The sequence below is a fragment of the Chiloscyllium plagiosum genome, unplaced genomic scaffold (genome assembly GCF_037043375.1).
Source record: "Chiloscyllium plagiosum isolate Xiang-an unplaced genomic scaffold, Cpla_swu_hap1 HiC_scaffold_25, whole genome shotgun sequence".
Taxonomy (NCBI): Eukaryota; Metazoa; Chordata; class Chondrichthyes; order Orectolobiformes; family Hemiscylliidae; genus Chiloscyllium; species Chiloscyllium plagiosum.
In genome coordinates this window covers 45,417,349-45,438,179 of record NW_028270163.1, presented here as the reverse complement: position 1 = coordinate 45,438,179, position 20,831 = coordinate 45,417,349, and the positions used below count along the sequence as shown (strand labels likewise).

Below are 20,831 nucleotides of genomic sequence, written 5' to 3'. Positions count from 1 at the left end.
CAACTCCCAACATGTAAATATTTAGATACATAACAATTCCTGCACCCCACAACACACACCCACCTTTTTGGCTGACAGTGCAAGCCTCTTAGCTGGAGGTGGTGACATTGTGCTGGACTGCTCTTCCGCAAGCAGCTGGGGCTTTATTTTGGACACTCCCTGATCCTCAGCACTACTCTCAGTCCTCTCATTAGCTGAGCTGTGTGTTTGAGATTCTGAATCCGACTCTTTGGGCTCAGAGTGTTGGTTATTCAATCCATTTTTTGCAACATTGCTCCCGTTGAAACCATGTTTCGGACTGCCAAAATCTTTCTGCTGGTTATGGATGCCTTCTTTCCCTTTATGCTCAGATCCACCAGTTAACAGCGACTTGAATGAGGTAGATGTAGGTAATTCCTTGCTTTCTAGTGGAGTCACCTTTGCATTTTCTGTTACTGATGTTCTGCTGCTACTTGAACTGTTTGCTGACTGGCCCTGAGAAGATTTTGGTTGCAGCTGAGGTAAAGATTTTTTAAACCTCTTCAATGACTCATCTATGAAGGTTGGTGCATATGTTGGTTTCACTGGAAGCTTGGGTGACTGGTTAGTGCTGTTTCTTGGGACTGGCACGCCAACACTTGCAGAAGCTTGCAACTTGGCTTGCAGAGACTCCGGTTTCTACAGAACAAATACAATCCAGTTACACATGTGCCAATATGTCATCTTCACAAACCATGTGGATCCTAGGAAATAGAACTAACATTCCAAAAATTAACATGACACCAAAGTGTGTCATACGGGACGTTTAACACAAACAAAATCTGTGATAAAGTACAAGGGAACATTAAAAAACACAGTGTGCATTAAAATCACAATTAAACAGCAGTATGGATAAGTGAGATGGTACATTTTGGCAGGAAAGATAAGGAGGCTACAAACTCCTTTGAAAATGAAATATTAAAGCGGATAGAGAAGCAAAACCACCTCATGGTATAAAAACAAATCTCAAAGTAGCAACATGTGAAAATGATCTTAAAAATGGTACATCAAGCATCGGGCTCATATCAAGAGGATTCAAAATGAAAGGCAGAGGAGCTATTTTAATTAGAGCACACCTGGGAGTGGAGTAGAACCTTTCAAAAAGGTTATGAAGATACTAGTAGAATTGCATAAGCACATCCCTAAAGCAACACTGGAAGGTCATATCTCTCAAGAAAGATTCAACAGACTTTTGTTAAGAGAAGATAAAGCCAGCATAGTATCTGGTAGTCGTCTTTAAGATTGTAAAGGGTCTGAACAAAATTCAGGTATGTTTCCACTTACGGAGGAGATCAAAACAGTCCATCAACGTAAGACAGTTAGTATTTTGTCCAACAGGGAGTTTTTTACTCAGGGAATACCACATACCAATCAATTGGTTTATTTCACAACCACAAATTCCAGGCAGACTTTCACCAGTCACCCACCCACTCCCCTTCACCTACTGCCCACCTGTGACGAGAGAACAAACTACTGAAGCCATCCCCTTCTACAGTGGTAGCAAGGCAATCGCTATCTTTTCTTAAAAAAAGTAGTGCTAAAGAGGCGCCACAGATGGAAGAATGCCCCTCTCCTTTACCTCCAAGGATCAGGTGCATCAGAAACATCCTCCTGTTGACCCTTCAACTTCAAATGCCCCCATGAGGCCTTTAAGGGAGACTTCCAATGCTTCTAACTGGCCAATTCAAGCAAAAAAAAAAGTCAACTGCATGCTGATGGCAGAGTGCAGGGTTGGAATCCCCATCTGACACAGAGGTTTTCCCAACCCAAGATTGAAAATCCGGTCCCATGAGCCAGCAGTATTCAATGGCTTCAAGACACAAAGTGAGAAAACAAACAAATCAATCCATGTAATACCTTCCAAGATAACGTTCAAGTGAAAAAGTCCAATTTTAGTCCTAGACTCTAAGAGCTATAACAAAATTCAAATACATTTGTTCAAATGCCTATGATAGAGAGATCTGTCTGCTTTCAAAGTAATCTATTTTTTCAATGCTTAATGGAATTTCAACATCTAATTTACTGAATTTTGCTACTGCTTGTTCCATATGGTCTTCATGAACATAATATAAATTACAATAATGTATTTAACAATAATTTATTCATTCTGTCAGCGAATTACTTTGTTGATAGAATGTTCAAGTAGTACGGGTTTACAGTGAAGTCTGGCCATTAAGTAATAACATTGCCCAAGAGTTTTTTAAAAAAAAAAATCCTACAGAAGCCCCTTGGTACAGAGGATCAGCTTATTTAAAGGATTTTGATACACAGGCTTATACAGGAAAAAATGTTGGATATCAGACTAAACAGGGCAACACCATCAGCAATAGAAGGTTAGCTAAGTGATAGAGAACAGAGTAATGGTTTATGGATATTTTACAGGCTGGAGGAAGGTTTGTAGTGGAATTTCACAGCAATTAGTATTGGGGGGCTCTTCCTCTTCTTGATCTACATTGATTTCCTAGATCTTGAAATGCATGGGAGAATTTCAAAGTGTGCAGATGATATAAAACTTGGAGGTGTTCAGCAGGGCAGTCTAGTATTTTAAAAGGACATGAAAAGCTGCTGGAGTGGGGAGTTCAATCTGGAGAAACAAGAGGTGATATATTTTTCGAGAAAGAACATGGATAGACAGTGTAAAATAAAGTGCACTATTCTGAAAACTGTGCAGAGTAGGGCAGCACAGTAGCTCAGTGGTTGGCACTGCTGCCTCACAGCACCAGGGTCCCAGATTCGATTCCAGCCTTGGGTGACTGTCTGTGTGGAGTTTGCACATTCTCCCAAGTGTCTGCGTGGGTTTCCTCCTGGTGCTCCAGTTTCTTCCCACAGTCCAAAGATGTGCAGGTCAGGTGAACTGGCCGTGCTAAATTGCCCATAGTGTTAGGTGCATTAGTCAGAGGGAAATGGGTCTGGGTGGGTTACTCTTCGGAGGATCGGTGTGGACTGGTTGGAAGTCTGGAAGGGCCTGTTTCCACATTGTAGGGAACCCAATCTTAAGTAGAGAAACCTTGATGCATACAAATTATTAAAATGTGGCAGGATATATGTTGATCTTGTATATGACAAATTACACATCAGTACAATTATGGGCACCACATTTCAGGAAGAATGTGAATGGAGAAGTGGATTTATAAGGTCAGTTCCAAGGCGAAGAAATCTCAGTTGAGGATAAATTGGAAAAGTGGAACTTTTTTTAATGGGGCGGGGGAAGAGAAAGAGGAGGGGTGGTGAGGGGCTGTTCCCACTTGGAAAAGGATAGAGAGCAGGAGGGCACAGATTCAAACCAACTTGTGAAAGAAGCAAATGTGATAGGAGAAAAACTTTTGAGTGAGAGAGAGCTGAGTGTATTGCCTTGAAGAAAGGTTCAATCAAGGCAATAATGAAAGGATTATATAATTATTTGAATAGGAACAATGTACAGTTTTACAGAGTCAAGATAGAAGATCAGCACTCAGTCTGTAAGGGAGCTGGTGCAACCATGATTGGCTGAATGGTCTCCGTCTGCAGCTTAATAATTCTATGCTTCTGGGTATTAAAATAAATGATCTTCTTTGGAGTGCAGTGTTGCTTCAGATACAACCTAAACCAAGAAAATCTATAAAGCGTCAGTGCTTTCAGTATTTGTACAATGGATTATTTCAGTTATGGAAGACGGAGACCTTCCTTTATCTCAGCGAAGAGTTCAAATCCAAGCAAATAAATGCATAACTTTTCATAAAAACCTCTGAGCTGTCTTGATTGATTATCTGCTCCAGCAGACAATTATGAGCTGGGATGGTGGAATACTCCATAAATATCTAATTTCAAGTAGAAACTTCACCTCATTCTGTCTAAACTGAGTTTATCTGAAATCTAAAGATTGCTCTTAACAAATTGTGTCTTAATTAATCAACTGTATTTTATCAAACTGTTTTGACATTTAATCATGATAATTTTTGCTGGTTAATAAACCTGATTGGAAGTTGTCATCCGAGATATTCAAATCCAGAATTTATTTTCCACAAGAATTGAATATAGCAAGAGATTATTGGTTTGGATTTTCCAATGGTCAGATAATCGTTATTTTGGCATAGGTGGGTGCTGTGCATGAGGACCTTGCAGAACCCACCTCAAAGCAGACTCCAAAATGGATTGTCTGGAAAACTGACCTGGAAATTCCCCTACACTTAGAGCCCTCTCAAAGTATCCAGTTAAATTGGAGAATCTGAGGGGTTCTGTTGAAATTAAGTAAATAATTACTCATAAAAAGTTAATGATTAATTTCCTAGACTACGTTCAACTAACTACAAATCTAATATCTAACTTACCTCACAAACCCAAACTACACCTCCCTCAGACTGACCAGACATCCACTTTTCCTCGTGGGACCTGATGCAACTTGCCACTGGACCTGACAAAACTCCCTTACCCTCCCCTTTCCCCAAGTGGATTAGACAGCTCGGTTCTGGAGAACACCCTTTCCCTGCCACCCGACCCAATCTTCCCTGCTTACACCCGGCAGTCCTAAATTGCAGCAGGACCCAATAATACCTCTCCCCTCTTCACATTGGACTCACTCCTCACCCCTCATGCTCCAGAATGGAGGTACGTTTGACAGGTTCTGAAGGGGTCCCCAGCCGAATATCCTATCTGAAATATGGAGTTCTCTTTGTCCTTAAAAAAAAAAAGGACAGAGTGGCAACCTACATGAGATTGCCACTCTGCTAAAAATCTGGCCAATTATTTCCAAGATTTACCAGGAGAATAAGTTGCACTGTGCAATCTACTACCTCCAATTGTTTTTGTAGGTAAAGCAATCACGTTTCTGTTCAAGTGGACTTGCTTGTGGAAGAACACCTTAATATGGAAATTGAGACCAATGTTCTAGAATATATTTGAACTGCAATAGCCTTTTTCAAGAAATACCTAGAAGTAGTTATATTTGATGCTTTTAAAGCTGAAAATCACAACACCAGGTTATAGTCCAACAGGTTTATTTGGAAGTACTAGCTTTCGGAACACTGCTCCTTCATTAGATAGAAAGCTAGTGCTTTCAAATAAACCTGTTGGACTATAACCTGGCGTTGCGTGACTTTTTTTAAAAACTTTGTCCAGGCCAGTCCAACACTGGCACCTTTACATCATTAAAGCTGGTCATTTGTCCAATGTGTCAATGATTGCTCTCCCACCACTATGGTTCCAGTGCCATGTTCTCTTGTTCTTGCACAATTACGCATGAGTGGATTTCAGCATTTCTTAAAATATAACAAGCTGTTAACGATACGATTAACAAGCTGACCTTTGTCATCTGAGGTGAACTCAAATATCCATTCATTGTGGGTTTCTTGGGTATGGTTGTGCCATTGCTCGTTTTGGCAAGGGCCAGCATCATGTTCTGCTTAGGTGCATCATCAACACTGCTCTTGGAGTTTGGCATTCTTCAGGTGAAACAAAAAAAATCCACAATAATATTGCACAATTTTACAATTTACATTTTAAAAAACCCCAAAATATAAAATAAACAAACGCGTTTTGCTATTTAGGTCAATTAAGAGTTGGTTGAAAATTTCATATGCAACACATTAAGTACACAATGAATAACCATTGATTATTAAATATGAAATAGGGTAATGGTTCATTTTAATTTAATTTAATTATCAATTATGCAGGCAAATTTATTATCTCAAGATTAATTACACAACATTTATTTTAAATGCCTTATATGACTTACAGTATACAATAGTGGCCAATTACACTCTTCTCAATTAAAACTTGAAACCACACAACCATACAAGAAACCAAAAGGTAGAAAATAGTAAGAGAGAAGGTATGAGCCCTGTATCAACCAGACATTATCATCTCTCAGTGTTCATCATTTGCCCTGGATTCTGAGTATACAAACTACTGGGTTTATCCCTCGTTTATACACACACAACAAACATAGGCCTGCTCTCACAATCCATAAAGACCACAAGATATAGAGCAGAATTTGGTCATTTGGACCATCGATTGGTCATTCGATCATGGCTGATCACATTATGAATTGCTGTGAGAACAGAGATAAGCCTTTGATGCTGAAGATGAGTCTTCTATCTAACTTCCTTTCTGTTTGTTATCAAACTAAGACCAAGAACTCAACAATGCATGAAGTGAAAGGCTACAGTGAAAAACACTTGAGTAAGGAATGCAGAAGGCCAAAGAGAGGAGTAAAGATGAAATACTTATGTAACGTGTAACTTATCTTCCCTTTCATAAAATTGAATAATTCACAATGCCTCCCTTCTCTCCACTTGAATATTTTCTGATATCTAATCATTTTGCAAGACCCAGTTACTCTGTTTTTGGGGCACTAATTAATCTCTCATAGCTTCCTCTCCAAATTGTTGAAGTCTCTCAAGTAAATGTTTGTTCATTATCAATGTCTCAACTTGACCTCAAGCTACTGTACTAAGGATAAACTTCAGTGATGACTTTGTTTGTACTGTTATGGACAAGGCCAGACCCCTCAAAACGTTTCAAGGAGGTAGCCCAGACCATAACGTTGTTAGTTGTTTTAAGCAGGTGCAAGTGGATATTCCAGGAGGGATGCAGGTGGTTATACCATTTAGTTTAAACAAAACAGAATTTATTTACAAAATTACCAAATAAAACACAAACAAAAAACAGAATATAGAATAACTTATCCTATCTGAAAACACGAGAGAGAGCACGAGAGAGAGAACCAACCTGAACCTGCTTCTTTTTCAACACTATTACTAAAACCCAAACCAAACCAGAGTAAAGCTGAGATGGGAGAGCTGGCCACTCCCCAAGTGTTTTATTTCCAAAACTTGAAAGCCTGTTGTCTGAGGCAGTATCAAACTGGCCCTGAAACCCTTTAACTTAAGATTTTTTCGAGTCTGGGTCTTTCATGACCCCTCTGAAAAAATAAACCATGGACAACATAACCTTGTTAAAGGAACAGCTTTGTCACATTACACACATACCGAAAATCAAATTTATAAATAGTTTTCAAAAAACTATGAGAAAGAAAGATAAAATAAACAAGGAAATGCATTTACTAACACCCACCTCAAGTAGAAAAGTACATAAGCCTGTTGATTCAGTACCACCTTGATATTGCTACAATGAACCATTGAGTCATTCATCTGATACCACTGCCCATTACTGGCCTGAAAAAAAGTAACAGCTAACACTGAAGTCATGGATAAATTGTTATCTCAAATACTTATTGTTAGTAAAGTTTGCTCAACTGATTTTTTTTGCCCCAATATCTAGTTACATTTAATCTTATGATGGATATTCCATTTGATCAAGAAGAAAATTGCACTCTTTGTATAATTAGATCAACAAACATCTATAATTTCACTGAAGATGGTTTATCAAAACCAAAAAATGCTGGAAATATATTCTTGGAAATAAGGAAGTACAAAATTTATAGCAAAATATGACCTCGTTGTGTAGAAGAATCACACTTTTAGCCTGTCCACATTCTTCAGAGAAGTCGATGTGTACTTGCTTTACATTTTAAATAACTAAGGTGTCAATAAAGGTAGATGCATTCAAAAGCATCAACATTTAACTTTACAATTATTTGATATTTAAGACTAACTATGGTGTAAAACAATTTTAAAACTTAATACATTACTATATATTTAAGATCAATTTTTCTGAATCAACCTCTAACAAAATAACTGGAGAGCCAGAATCCTGGATGTGGTTTTCTCCTCTCAGTCAAATCAGTTGCGAATAAGAAAGCAAGTTTGGGTTACCACTCCAATAGTTAGTAAGGGGCTGTTTGATAAACTGAATTGATATAAACAAATTGCTACACAAAGGTGACTGTGGACAAACTCAAGCCAGTTCGATAAGAATTTCCAATGTTTCAAACAGGAGAGCAATTTTGGTTCATGTTTTTAATGAGTTGATTAACTGTGCAATTCTCACCTTGACGTAACAGTAGTAGTGTCCAGCATGACAACTATATCCAGAATGCACCAGAACTGCATACAATCCATAATTGACTGGCTCGCCATTACTTTGGGACATGTATGGACGTACATTCAAATATTCAGGGTAACCAACATCCTATTAAAATACCAACAGTCAAAAATATAATCAAGTTTTCATAGTTATTTTCTAATGTAAAATCTACATTAAAATGGACAAAATATAATTAAATACTCAAGCAAATTTCTACATAACCCACATCAGCTCATTAAGAGGTTCATAGATTTTACGTGAGGAGGACTGATTAGCAAGAATTTTTCTTTTATTTAAATGATTGCTATTGAATGGTTTTTAAACAGCTGCAAAATTTGCAATTGCTGTTTTACCTCCAGCACAAAAATACCTGCTCTTTTGAAATTCTGCACAGCAACTGTGCAGAAATCTTGCAACAGCAAATGTTAATTTCTTGTGAATGGGATGCAAAAGCTACCTCATACAGCAATGAATTACACATCGAAGGATTATGCTACAGAAAGACTAATATATTTTACAGAATAACAAGACTAAATGGCCACTGAAAATTCCCAATAGCAAACTGAAAAAAAAAATCATTTCACCTTTGTGATTTTACCACCACTAAAGTTTGCAAATCGTTTCAGGGAAAGGGTCAACACATTTGAAGCTCTGTGAATGGAAAAGCGCTTGGTAGCTGGAACCTTCTTCTTGCACCTAAATAAAGAGTTATTTGTTGGAGTCACACTTGTCCTTTCAAAGCAGTTAAAGCAAAATCAGAGATATTTTTGTCGTCCACTGCATGAAAAATGGTAATATAGATGAATCAGGAGGACAGGCAGTTTTTCTCAATTCTGCTCCACATTCAATCCAATCACGGTTGGTAATTGTAACCTCAATCACCACATTCCCCTTTCCTACCAATATAACCTTTCACCCACTTGCTCACTAAGAAACGAGCTATCTCTACCTGAAAAATATTCAAACCAACATCACCCTTGGAGGAACAGAGTTCCAAAGACTCATGAACCCTCACTCAAAATTACTCCTCATCCCCATCTTAAATGAGTGACTCCATATTATTCAACTGTGACCCCAAATTTTACATTCTCACCCAAGAGGAAATATCTACCTGTCAACATTCCCAGGAATTTACAGGTTTCAACCAGGTCAGGTCTTACACCTCAAATCCCCAATGGATAGAATCCTCGCTTGTCAAACCTCTCTTCCCTCATAACCAACTCCATATTCTGGGAGCCTCATACTTCTGGATTCCCAGAGGTTTTAATTTTATAATATTTCTTTAAAACCTATTTTACTCACTGCATTTTACTAAATTCACCTAACTGTAATTACTTGCAAATATTTGTTCCTAAATTTATTTCTCCACTGCTAGACTGGACACTACCTTTTACAAAGCATAACGGCCTCTGCAATAACCAAATAGTGAGGTAAAAAGGGTGTATCCTTGGAACCAACTATATGAAACTTTGCTGCACACAAGAGGTCGTATTAATGCAGAGGGCTGAACCAGTGACCTGGACACACAGGTTGACTGGTCAGTTTCAAAAGCACCACAGCTTGCGGAGCAGGTATGCCACCATCTGGTCAGGAATGGCACATAGTAGGAGAGGAACCAGAGGAACAAATGTGTGGGGAGTAAGCAGATGAAAACACTCCCATTGTAAGGATGACAGAATGTCATAGTCACATAGCACAGAAACAGACCCTTTTGTCCAACCAATCCATGCCTAACATAAATCCGAACTAAAGTCGTCCCACCTGCCTGCTCCTGGCCCACATCCCTCTAAACTTTCCCTATTCGTGTAATTATCATTCCACATGTGAACCACTCTCTTTATAAAACATTTGCCTGTGTCTTTTTTAAAATCTCTCACCTCAAAATATTGAAGCTGGGTAAAATACCTTTTCCTGAAGGGCATGTGTTGCTACCAGCAGAAAACATGCTGGACAATGACACATGCATTAAAATCAACAAATTCTGCACTGAAAGTGAGTTAAATTTCAAGACAAGACCAAAAGTAGCACAGGTGAAGACAGGTCACTAAGTCACCAGTGTAATAGCTTCAGAGGTTTAATCGAATAAATATTTCTCAACATTTTGCCTCCCAAATCAGCTATTTTGGCATTAAGGCCAAACCTTGACCTATCCAAATTCCATGTGATTGCCTAATGTGGTGATCAGGAATGAACTTGAGCTCCAGAGAAATTATAATTAATTACCACCCCATCATATGACTAGCTGAAGCTAAATATTGAAGCTGGGACCCAAATCTTCAAGAAAATCTACAGAACAGGTGCAAAACATTTAGAAAACTACTTACTTTGCACACATGTAAGCATTCTCACCGCTGAGAAAATCAGGTTTCACAAAGAGCTCAAGGGCTCTGACAATATTAGGTGCTTGCTGAGGAGAGACAAATTGCAAAAGAGTCAAGACGAAAAAAGTAATAGAACAACTATTTACTTCTAGAAACAAAATTCAAGCAAACATTACTTTATATATATATGCTCCAAGCAGCAACTGTTATTAATCACGATACTATCACAGAACCTACACCTTTAAAATAGTAGCAATGGCCCAAAGAAAGTATGTGGAGACTACACTCTCGAGTATCTACCTGTGTTACTGCTTAACACATTCTATAGTGGTAGTATTCTATTCTACATAACATACTCAAGAGATACTACAACTTGTCTGGTGTCTTGCGTCTTGTGTGTATTCAGTGGATTTCAGCAATATTAGTTAAAATGCTTGGAAGCATGTTTGCGTGAAACAGAAGAATAGATAAAAAGCACGAACAACATAAATAGTCACTGCCTCACATTTCATTTATATTATTTGTGTGTGAATGCGCGTGTCACAATTCACTCAGTTAAAAGTTGCTGTACCAATATGCACTTGTACACACATGGGAGACGATGGCCTAGTGGTACTATTAATCCAGAAACTCAGCTAATGCTCTGCATTCAGATTTCACCATGATAGATGGATAAAATTCGAATTCAATAATTTAGAAAATCTGAATTAAGGATCTACTGATGACCACAAAACCATTGCCGATTGTCAGGAAAATCCAAATGGCTCACTAACGTCCTGCAAGGAAGAAAGTCCGCCATCCTCACCTGGTCAGGTTGACATGGGACTCCAGACTCCTAGCAATGTGGCTGACACTCAAATGCCTTCTGAAATAGCCTAGCAAGCCGCTCAGTTCAAGGGCAGCTAGGGATGGGCAGCAACTGCTGGCTAGCCAACGATAACCATGCCCCAGTGAATTAAAAGAAAAGCTCTAATCCAGAACTACAGACCATGATTGGTGACAGGCACATCCCTGCTCCAGGGACAGTTCCTTGATGGTTCAACCCTGCCTACCTCCCTGAGCTACTCAGTGCATGGTGACACAAGGTCAATGTCCTCAAGTGGTTATCAAAATGGCAGAAGGACAATGGGCCTTCCTTTCCTGAACTCAACTCTGGTGGAGGTGAAGAGAGGGCAGGGTTTCAATACATCATCACCCTACCAAATAAAATCCTCTTCCTGCCTCCAAGTTTACTACCTACAGGAGCAGGGGACTTTGCACCATACAAGTGGAGCTGATGCCTTTATTCACACTCAGAGCACTTCATGAGATACCTGAAGGTTCCTTGTAAGAAAAGTACACTTACCCTTATTTCAAGTGCAATATCCAAATAAGGGTCGTATGTATCCGACACACTCTTGCACACGGAACATTTAACTTTGGGTGCAGAAAGGGGAAGAGGTCAAGACAAAAATATTACAGTTATTAACGAATATTCATCCAAACTGGGGAAAAATACTTCACTTTGATAGGATTCTTTCAGTTTCACAACTGCTCTGCTTTACCTTCTCAACCCAAACTTTTCCTAAGATTTGTTAATTCTTTTGTCACGTGTATTTGTTACATCTATGTTACAGGTACAGCCAAAAGTGTTGGATAATATCACCATTCTCCAGCACCATCTTAAAACACAGAAACAGACCAGATATATAAAAGGGAGAAAAAGAAATATTGTTAATATAATTATGCTGGAAAACTGAATTATCTTTAATCTCCCACTTGTGCTATTTTTTGTAAAACTGAATCATAGATAGCCACAATGATTAGGGTCAAAACTTGGTGCTGAATTTTATTAACTTTTAAGTCAACACTTTGAATTGCATTTAAAAGCTTCCAATTATCCTAACTATCCCACAAACAAACTCCATCCAGTAAAAAGAACAAAATTACCTGAAACTGGCAATCCTTCTTAAAAGTTTAGTGGCCAAGAAACTATATTTCCCAATTAGTACAAAGTCCACAGAGGTAGCTAAATTATTCCTCCCTGCAGAACTACTTGAAACTTTTCTCAGTTTGATATTTGAGCACAGAATATTTAAAAGCAACAATCAACCTCTCCAAGGGCAGCAGGGTGGCTCAGTGATTAGCAGTGTTGTCTCACTGTGCCAGGGGCCCAGGTTCGATTCCAGCCTCAAATGACTATCTGGGTGTAATAATGCAAATTCTCCGTGTCCAGATGGGTTTCCTTCCACAATCTGAACATGTGCAGGTGTGGTGAAACGGTTAAAAATTATGTCCCAATACATGTGTGAATCTAACCGGAATGGAGGTGTTGCTTAGTCCCGTGTGAATCTTATTACACACCTCCCCGTGTGAATCTTCTTATCTGTATGTAACCAGAATGGAATGTGTTTTTTAGCCTGGCTCTGCTGTTCACATGAATGTTTATATCTGGAAAAGAGTATATCAGCTGGAAAAGTCTCCAGTTCGGTGAGTCTGCTCCGGGGTTACGTTTAACCGCCGAGCGTGGGTTGTTGGCAACCGCTCTACGAGAACTGACGGCTCCCAGTTCCGGTAACATGTAGAGTGAGTATAAGCCAGACCCGTTGTATGAGACCTGGTTGTGGCGACGCTGCGGGGAATAAAATGCCCATATTCTAGCAGACTCGCCTCTTGGTCGTTTGTTCTGTGTCAGACTACTCTCCTACGAACCTGACCTTGAGAATTTTTTAAAACAGCAGGTGAGGTGGATTGGCGATGCTAAATTGCCCATATAGTGTCCAGGGATGTGCAGGCGAGTTGGATTAGCCATGGGACATGCAGCTTTACAGGGATAGGGTAGGAGACAGGGTCTGGGTGGAATGTTGTTCAGAGGGTCATTCTGGTCTCGATGGGATGAATGGCCTGCTTCTAGTGTAGAGTTTCTATGATTTTTAAGTGAAATTGCATTCTCTTTTAATTAACATTACCCTCCTGTGCCCTATCATGCCTCAGTTAAAAGCACCGGCACAATGATTTGCTCTCACGACTCTGCCTACTTCTACATGTACACAGGACCAGTTGGATAATCTGCTCCACTTCTGCTCTGCATCTTAAAGGTTTAGCTGAAACAATGAATTCTTTTTATTGGAACTTCTGAACATTTGCTAGTAATTTATTGCTGGACAATGTAGCACTGATTCACTCTGCTACCAGGAATTTCTTCTGTATATTTAATGGTGTTGGGAAGTGCACTCAATTTGACTACCATCACTATTTTTAATTGTCAATTTGCACACAAATCTGCACTATGTCTGCTTCAGCCTGCCAAGGAATACCAGACTGTGGCTTGTTCCATCTGCTTGAGATGAAGTGTAGCCTTTTCTAAGATCAATAAGCTCAAATTTTTAACGGCAAATAATAAATTATCACAGCTTTAATTTTTGTTACCATAATAATGAACTCAAACATGCTAAGTACTATTACCATTTTTAAAAAAATTGTCTAAGTTCTCGACTGTACCCTCCCTACTGAAATGAGCAGCGAGTTTTGTCTGCTGCATTTCTGATTGTTATGATCACAAATGACCTATAAACATGGTTTAAAAAAAAGCATGAAATGGAGAGCATCACCCGTTAACGTTTTTCATCAATTCTATTATTTTCTCTTACTGTTGTTCAGATTGCAGCAGTGGAAATAAATTGTGAATGGTATTTCATTGCAAACATTGGCTGGTGGCCTTTAGTGGCTGAAGGTATTTGGAAAAAATAAATCATGAATTTGTTTTTCTAATTACAAAACCACAATTTGTTAGCTTCAGATACTTTGAGTGAATAAAACCAGGATGTGTCTCATTAGGGGTAATATCCCTTAAATTATTCATCCAACAAAAATGATTTATTGTTAAATATTCTCTCGATCATCATTTTACATAATCGAGACACTTGGGATACATCTGAGAGGATAAATCGACTGTTAAATCCTTGCAGCTGCTCTTTTTCTCAATAAATATTTTTCTAAGGAACAGAAGTCTGAAAATAGGAAGTTCTTTGAAAAGTATTTGGTTAAGAAGCAAGGGAGTCAACAAATGCCAGACATTCTTTTGCCCATGAGCAATACCTCAATTAATTACTCATGAAATATTCAATAACTCTGCTTGATTTTTCAGTATATTCTAAAACTTGTTGATTACGTGTGAAAGGGTAAAATCTTTCCAGTCCACTTACCCCTAGATCGAAGATATCCTCCGAAAATTTGATGTACCAATGAAGTAGCTTGTGTTTGTCGGTCTAACCTTCAAAGCATGAAGGACAAAAGGAAAAAAGAATTGCACGATTACATCAGAATTATATTGAACAGACATGATGTCTGTACATATGTGCATACGAAGCACTGCTACATTGACATGGGGAGCCTATTATTTTTGCATTAAACTATTTTGTATCCCAACTGCATTTCACTGAACCAAGTAGTGAGAAATACACTGCATTTCAGCCACAATCTTCCCTCTGGTGCACAGAAGTTTATTATGAACTAGAACAGCTAACTTATTTGTACAATATAGCAGGTTTCATATGATGTTTCAGACTTGAAAGACGTAACGAGTAGTATTTGGTGAGTTGTGACATACAACTTGAAGAAACAAAGTATTCTCAATTAAGGTGTTTGTAAAAGTAAGGAAACAAGAAAGAAATATGCCACATAAAAAACAAAATAGTGCACATGTTCGAGACCTCAAACAAAAACAGAAGACAGAAACTTAGACAATCTGGCAGCATTTGTAGAGGCAGAAACAGAGTCAACATATTTCACAGACGTTATCCTCAGCAGTACTTATTTACTGGTCTGAGCCTCATAGAAAACACTAATTCAATTAGCAACAAAAGAGTGAATCCATTTTTCTAATTCACTCATTAAAACAGATAACCTACACCAAAGAAAGAAAGTGTTTGTTTCCAATTCTTCACAAGTACAAAGTGAATTAGCCTCCACCCCAAATACTTAATAAAAGAAAGTAAAATAAACCTACTTGGTACAACCATTCAGACAGGCCTTCTGCATGGCATCAATTGTGTATCTCAGAAACTCGTGTGCGTCCTCTTGATTCCCGAAGCGAAAATGTCTTGCTATTTCTGAAATTAACAGGAGCAATTATAGCAACACATGCCTTGTATTACATCAACTACACAAACTTAGAGGCCATTTTAAATCCAAGTCCGGTGTATCTGCAAGTTATTTTCATGCAAATACTTTAAGAACAGATCTGTGTGAGCCGAGCCAAACCAACTGCAGTGTGCCGAAGAGACGGAGAAACATAATGGTATTTAGTGCAGCCTGATTCTAACAGGGAATGGAAAGTCAGTAAGCTATAATTGAGTGCACTACACAGAATCAATGTTGGTTAAGGCTACATAGCAGTTAAACAGTATTTAAGCATCATCAGTAATCTCAGAAATTCACTTAGGCAAAAGTGAGGACTGCAGATGCTGGAAACCAGAGTTTAGATCAGAGTGGTGCTGGAAAAGCACAGCAGGTTAGGCAGCATCCAAGGAGTAGGAAAAATTGACGTTTCGGGCAAAAGCCCTTCATCAGAAATTCACTTGACCAGTGCCGCTTGTCTAAGTACTGCTGTCAGAGTGAAATCCCAGCATTATACCGGTGTTCAGCAATTTTATTGCTTGATCAATTTCTTCCTCAAAAATCAATTGAGGCCAAGTCAGTTTAAAATTTCAAAATGGAGATAGATAGATCTTTGTTGGACAAGCGGAGGAACAAAGGTAGATGCAGATTTGCAAGGTTGACTGAAAGCAGGAACAGTTTTAAAGGGCTGACTGCCCTAGCCTTATTCCAATAAATTGGAAATTATATCAGTTATTTGTTAATCTGATCTCAAATAAATTATTCATTGACAAAGTACAACAAAATTTCTGAGGACATGATCATGCTAAATTGCCCGTAGTGTTAGGTGCAGGGATAAATGTAAAGGAATGGGTCTGGGTGGGTTGCTCTTTGGAGTGTCGGTGTGGACTTGTTGGGCTGAAGGGCCTGTTTCCACACTGTAAGGAATCTAAGGAATCCTAGCAAAGGTGTAACAGATTGGAATAAATGTCACCTTAAATATTTTTCAGTCAAATGAACTGCAAATTATTTCTCTACAATATGCCACTGGATTCAGAGAACTGATTGCAGTAATTAACACTTAATAACTTACTTTTTAGTTCACGAATGAATGATAATGGTTTGATAGCATTTCCACTGTTGGCAAAGGCCTGTATCAAATGGTTCTGCATGATGCAGATCATACAAAATCCAGTCTGGGGACCTGCAACAATAAATTGAACACAGGTAAGAATTTTATGTCAACAGCTTGCAAATAACTAAGTGTTTCTCAATCAAATCGATTCAGGAGGAAGGTAATGGCCAAGTAGTATTATTACAGGAGCATTCATCCAGAAACTCAGCTAACATTCTGAGGACCCAGGTTCAAATCTCACCACAATGGATGATGGAATTTGAATTCAATAAAAAAAGATTGGAGTTAAGAATCTACTGATAATTATGAAATCACTGCCGAATGTTATAAAAATTCATCTGGTTCACTCATGTCTTTGAGGGAAGGAAATTTGCCTTCCCCACTTAATCTGGCCTACATGCGACTCCAGACTCACAGCCATGTGGTTGACTCTCAACTGCATCTTGAAATGGCCCAGCAAGCCATTCAGTTCAAGGGTAGCTAGGGACAGCCAATAACTGCTGACCAGCTAGCCACATTCAATGGTCAGTACATGGGATAGAAAATACAGTGGACCTTCTCAAACATTTATTTTTGCATGAGTTTCAACTCAGACACCAGAGTTTGATGGCAACAATTACACAAACTTATAAAACACCTTAATCGTACAAAATATTCTGAAGATACTATCATGAAAAACATTGCACCCTTATTTAGCAAGCATGTATGGTTATCAAGGAAGACAGGAGTGTGGATTTAAACAGTTACAATCAGATCTAGCAATCAATACAAGCATGACTGAACAGATTTGAGGGGCTGAATGGTCCATTACAGCTGCTAGCTATGTTTACCAAGAAGAGTGGATAATGAGTCACTGAATAGAATTAAGGGGAGAGGGTATAGGATGTTTTGTTTAATTTCAAATATAAAAAGAGAACAGTGACTGTCATTTAGGGAGAGACTTCCAGAGATAAGGACTGAGATGATGGCTCAGATGGCTTTGTGGGCAGCACGGTGGCACAGTGGTTAGCACTGCTGCCTCACAGCGTCAGAGACCCGGGTTCAATTCCTGCCTCAGGCGACTGACTGTGTGGAGTTTGCACGTTCTCCCAGTGTCTGCGTGGGTTTCCTCCGGGTGCGCTGGTTTCCTCCCACAGTCCAAAGATGTGCAGGTCAGGTGAATTGGCCATACTAAATTGCCCGTAGTGTTAGGTAAGGGGTAAATGTAGGGGTATGGGTGGGTTGCGCTTCGGCGGGTCGATGTGGACTTGTTGGGCCGAAGGGCCCGTTTCCACACTGTAATGTAATCTCATCTAACCTAAAACTCTCTTCAGTCTATCACTTGGGGTGGAGGGTGGAGGGTGTGTCAGGGAAGGGCAGGCAAGGTTGGACAATCTAATTTAAAATCAGACAACTGGGAGAGGATATTTGGGTTTAGCAGACTGCAGTGATAGAGAAATGCAAAGCAATGGACCGGAGGGTGACATACATACATAAGATATCCAGCATAGAAATAGGTTCTTCTACGAAGAGTCCACACTGCCATTCGTATTCCACTCAAGTCTCCTCAAATCTGTTACCGTAATCCTCTATTCCCTTCCTTCTCTGACCTTTCCATCTTCCTTTTAAAATACATCTACACTATTTGCTTACATCAATCTGTGGCAACATTCACATTTGCACTCTGTATAAGCAAGTTCCTTCCAAATTTCCTTAGACTTCTTCCAGACTATATTACATTGATTGCTTACAGTTATGTCGATACCAATTAGAGAAACATTCTCTCTCGATCTGCTCTACCCAAATCTGTCAGCATTTGAAAGCCATCCGTTAAGTCACTGCTCAGGCTGGTCTTTTCAACACAGAAAAGACCCAGCCGGTCACTCCTCCTCCAATGTTCAACCTGGTCATTTCTGGTACATCCTCTCTGCATTCTGTCCTGAGCGTCTACATCCTTTCTATAACGTGGCAATAAGAACCTTATGTTTGATACAGGGTTAGTGCAGCTATCCTAATTTCAACGGTATCCCTCCAAAACTAAAACTTACTGCTATATTTGTTTGTTTATTTAACTTTTTGAGGATGATCACGAAGATTTCAAATTAGACATTTTGGGAAACAGCGGTCAACAAGTGTAGGTCAATGGGGATGGGTCTGGTGAAAACACAATCTTCCGTGGTATGTTTTGGCCTGGTTGCAGTAATTGTTCACTGTCCATTATTGATCAGTGAAGAAAATGTTGTAAGATTTTGAGCTCAAAGGTGACTTAAAACACAGTGTTTCAGTCCCTTCCTATAAAGGAACTAAGGGAAGAACCCAGTTCAGCAATTTTGAAAGTGGGAACAAGATTTGGAAAAGACAAAACTACAATGATAAGTGCTCAGTACAGATTTCAGCATGATAGGGTTGCAGAGTTCTCATCAGTTTTCAAAGAAATTTGGGAGAGGAAATTAGAATCGTATCATCAGTGTTTCAAGTCTACACCAAAAAACTACAACAGCCACCTGTGCTATAAGCTTAAAGAAATCCTAATTTATCCAACATTAAAGGATTAGAAATCAAAGATTACAGAGGGTGCAAAAGGAATTCACAAGAATGCTTCCAAGGGAAGAACTTAAGCTGTGGACAGACTGGAGAAAGGTGAACTTTTTTCCCTTGAGAAGAGATTTTAAATAGGATGTCAAAATTATGAGAGGGTTTGGACAGAGGACATTGACAGCTACTGCTCATACTGACAGAAGGGAATAGAAGATGCAAGGTTTTTGACCCATGCAGTGAAATGATCGAAATTCTGAAAGTTGAGTGAGTGATGGAGATAGATTCGATAAAGGGTATCCGAAAGAGATTTGGATAAATATGAGAAAGAAAATAATTTGCAAGGATGCAGAGAAAAGGCAGGGGAGTGGGACATGGGAAACGCTCTTTCAGATAATCATCACCGATGTGACAGGCCAAATAATTTATTCGTGCATTATAACTGTGCTATAATTTGATTCATGTCACACAGGCAGACATCAGCAATGGCAGAAATGTTGCATTAACAAAATGATGGAAAAGTAAAGTAATCATCGACAGCCAGTCACTGACTCCTTTCCTAACAGGCAATATACACTTCAGGAAGAAAGGATTGTAATCCTTTTACTGTTGAAGCCAGAATTTAAGTTTGGTCTGGCAGTACCAGATGCTACCACACCTGCTGAGCTTTACCAGCAGTTTCTGATTTACGGCATCCAGGGTTCTTTCGACTGTTAAAAGTTCACTTGAGAATGTAACTTTAAAAGAAGTTTTGGGATTTACATATTAAAGAACTGAAACCAATATGGTCATTCTGAAAGATGAGAGACTTAACAAACAATCCAGGTCTTCCTCAATATTTAATTTCAGTTACATCACACTGTAAGCTTTTGCTATAAATTCTGTGTCTTATGATCTTATACTCAACCACCTGATGAAGGAGCAGCTCTCCGAAAACTGGTGCTTCCAAATAAACCTCTTGGACTATAACCTAGTGTTGTGCGACTTTCAACACAGTTCTTTCAGTTTTTATTAAATTCAGTCTAATTGATGGAAAGAAAGTAGAGTCAACAGACAAAAAGGTCCGAGATGAATGGGTTTGAGGAATTTGAAGTGAGTATTACTGTTCAAACATAAAATGAAGTGTGGAAAGCATTTTAAAAGTACACTAGCATGGTGGGTTGCACTTTAGATGTTGGAGTATTTTATTCAGAAAAAGCTCAGAATAATCGACTAGTGTTTAACTCAACGTGGGAGTGACAGGAGTCTGAAACAAGATTTGGCTTTACCAAATTTACCCATCAGAAGGCCCCACGTGGGTGCTCCCTAGTGCCAGCCTTAGGAAGCTTGTCAAGTTTACTCAAGGTCATCAAACAGCCATGCAAAGCTTGTGCTTCAAGAACTCTCACAATCAGCACAACTCAGAGCCAACATAAAGATTAAAAATGTCCAATTCCCAAGGAGCAATATCTCTCAATGTGATGAGCTCAAAAAAAACTCAAGAACTTGCTTTAGGCTTTGATCCAAAAGTCCTCCGAGTACATCCATGATAAGTGATTAATATGTAGTCAAAAATGAAATACAGCACAATTACCTTAGTTCACTGCGGCAGAAGAGAACAATTATTTTTGGATAAATCATATTTCTAAGAACGAAACTTAAAACTGAATTGAACTGTCTTGCTACTTTGATGTTCTGAAAATACATCAGCATATGAGAAAGCCAATCTTAGCAGGACTTATACACTTAATGGTAAGGTCCTGGAGAGTGCTGCTGAACAAAGAGACTTTGGAGTGCAGGTTCATAGCTCCTTGAAAGTAGAGTCG

At 38.9% G+C, this 20,831-nt stretch overlaps 1 protein-coding gene across 4 annotated transcripts in view; it reads right to left on the bottom strand.

The window, feature by feature from the left end:
• Positions 1-20,831, bottom strand: part of usp36 (ubiquitin specific peptidase 36) — an 84,209-nt gene that overhangs the window by 26,034 nt on the left and 37,344 nt on the right. For all 4 annotated transcript variants that reach the window (XM_043714918.2, XM_043714917.2, XM_088000688.1 and 1 more), the window contains exons 4-13: positions 16,471-16,581; positions 15,289-15,391; positions 14,486-14,553; positions 11,647-11,717; positions 10,305-10,387; positions 8,565-8,676; positions 7,945-8,085; positions 7,069-7,169; positions 5,297-5,435; positions 64-657 (exon numbers count right to left, since the gene is read on the bottom strand). In XM_043714918.2, coding sequence (XP_043570853.2) covers positions 64-657; positions 5,297-5,435; positions 7,069-7,169; positions 7,945-8,085; positions 8,565-8,676; positions 10,305-10,387; positions 11,647-11,717; positions 14,486-14,553; positions 15,289-15,391; positions 16,471-16,581 — 1,523 coding nt within the window. The remainder of the gene's footprint in view (positions 1-63; positions 658-5,296; positions 5,436-7,068; positions 7,170-7,944; positions 8,086-8,564; positions 8,677-10,304; positions 10,388-11,646; positions 11,718-14,485; positions 14,554-15,288; positions 15,392-16,470; positions 16,582-20,831) is intronic.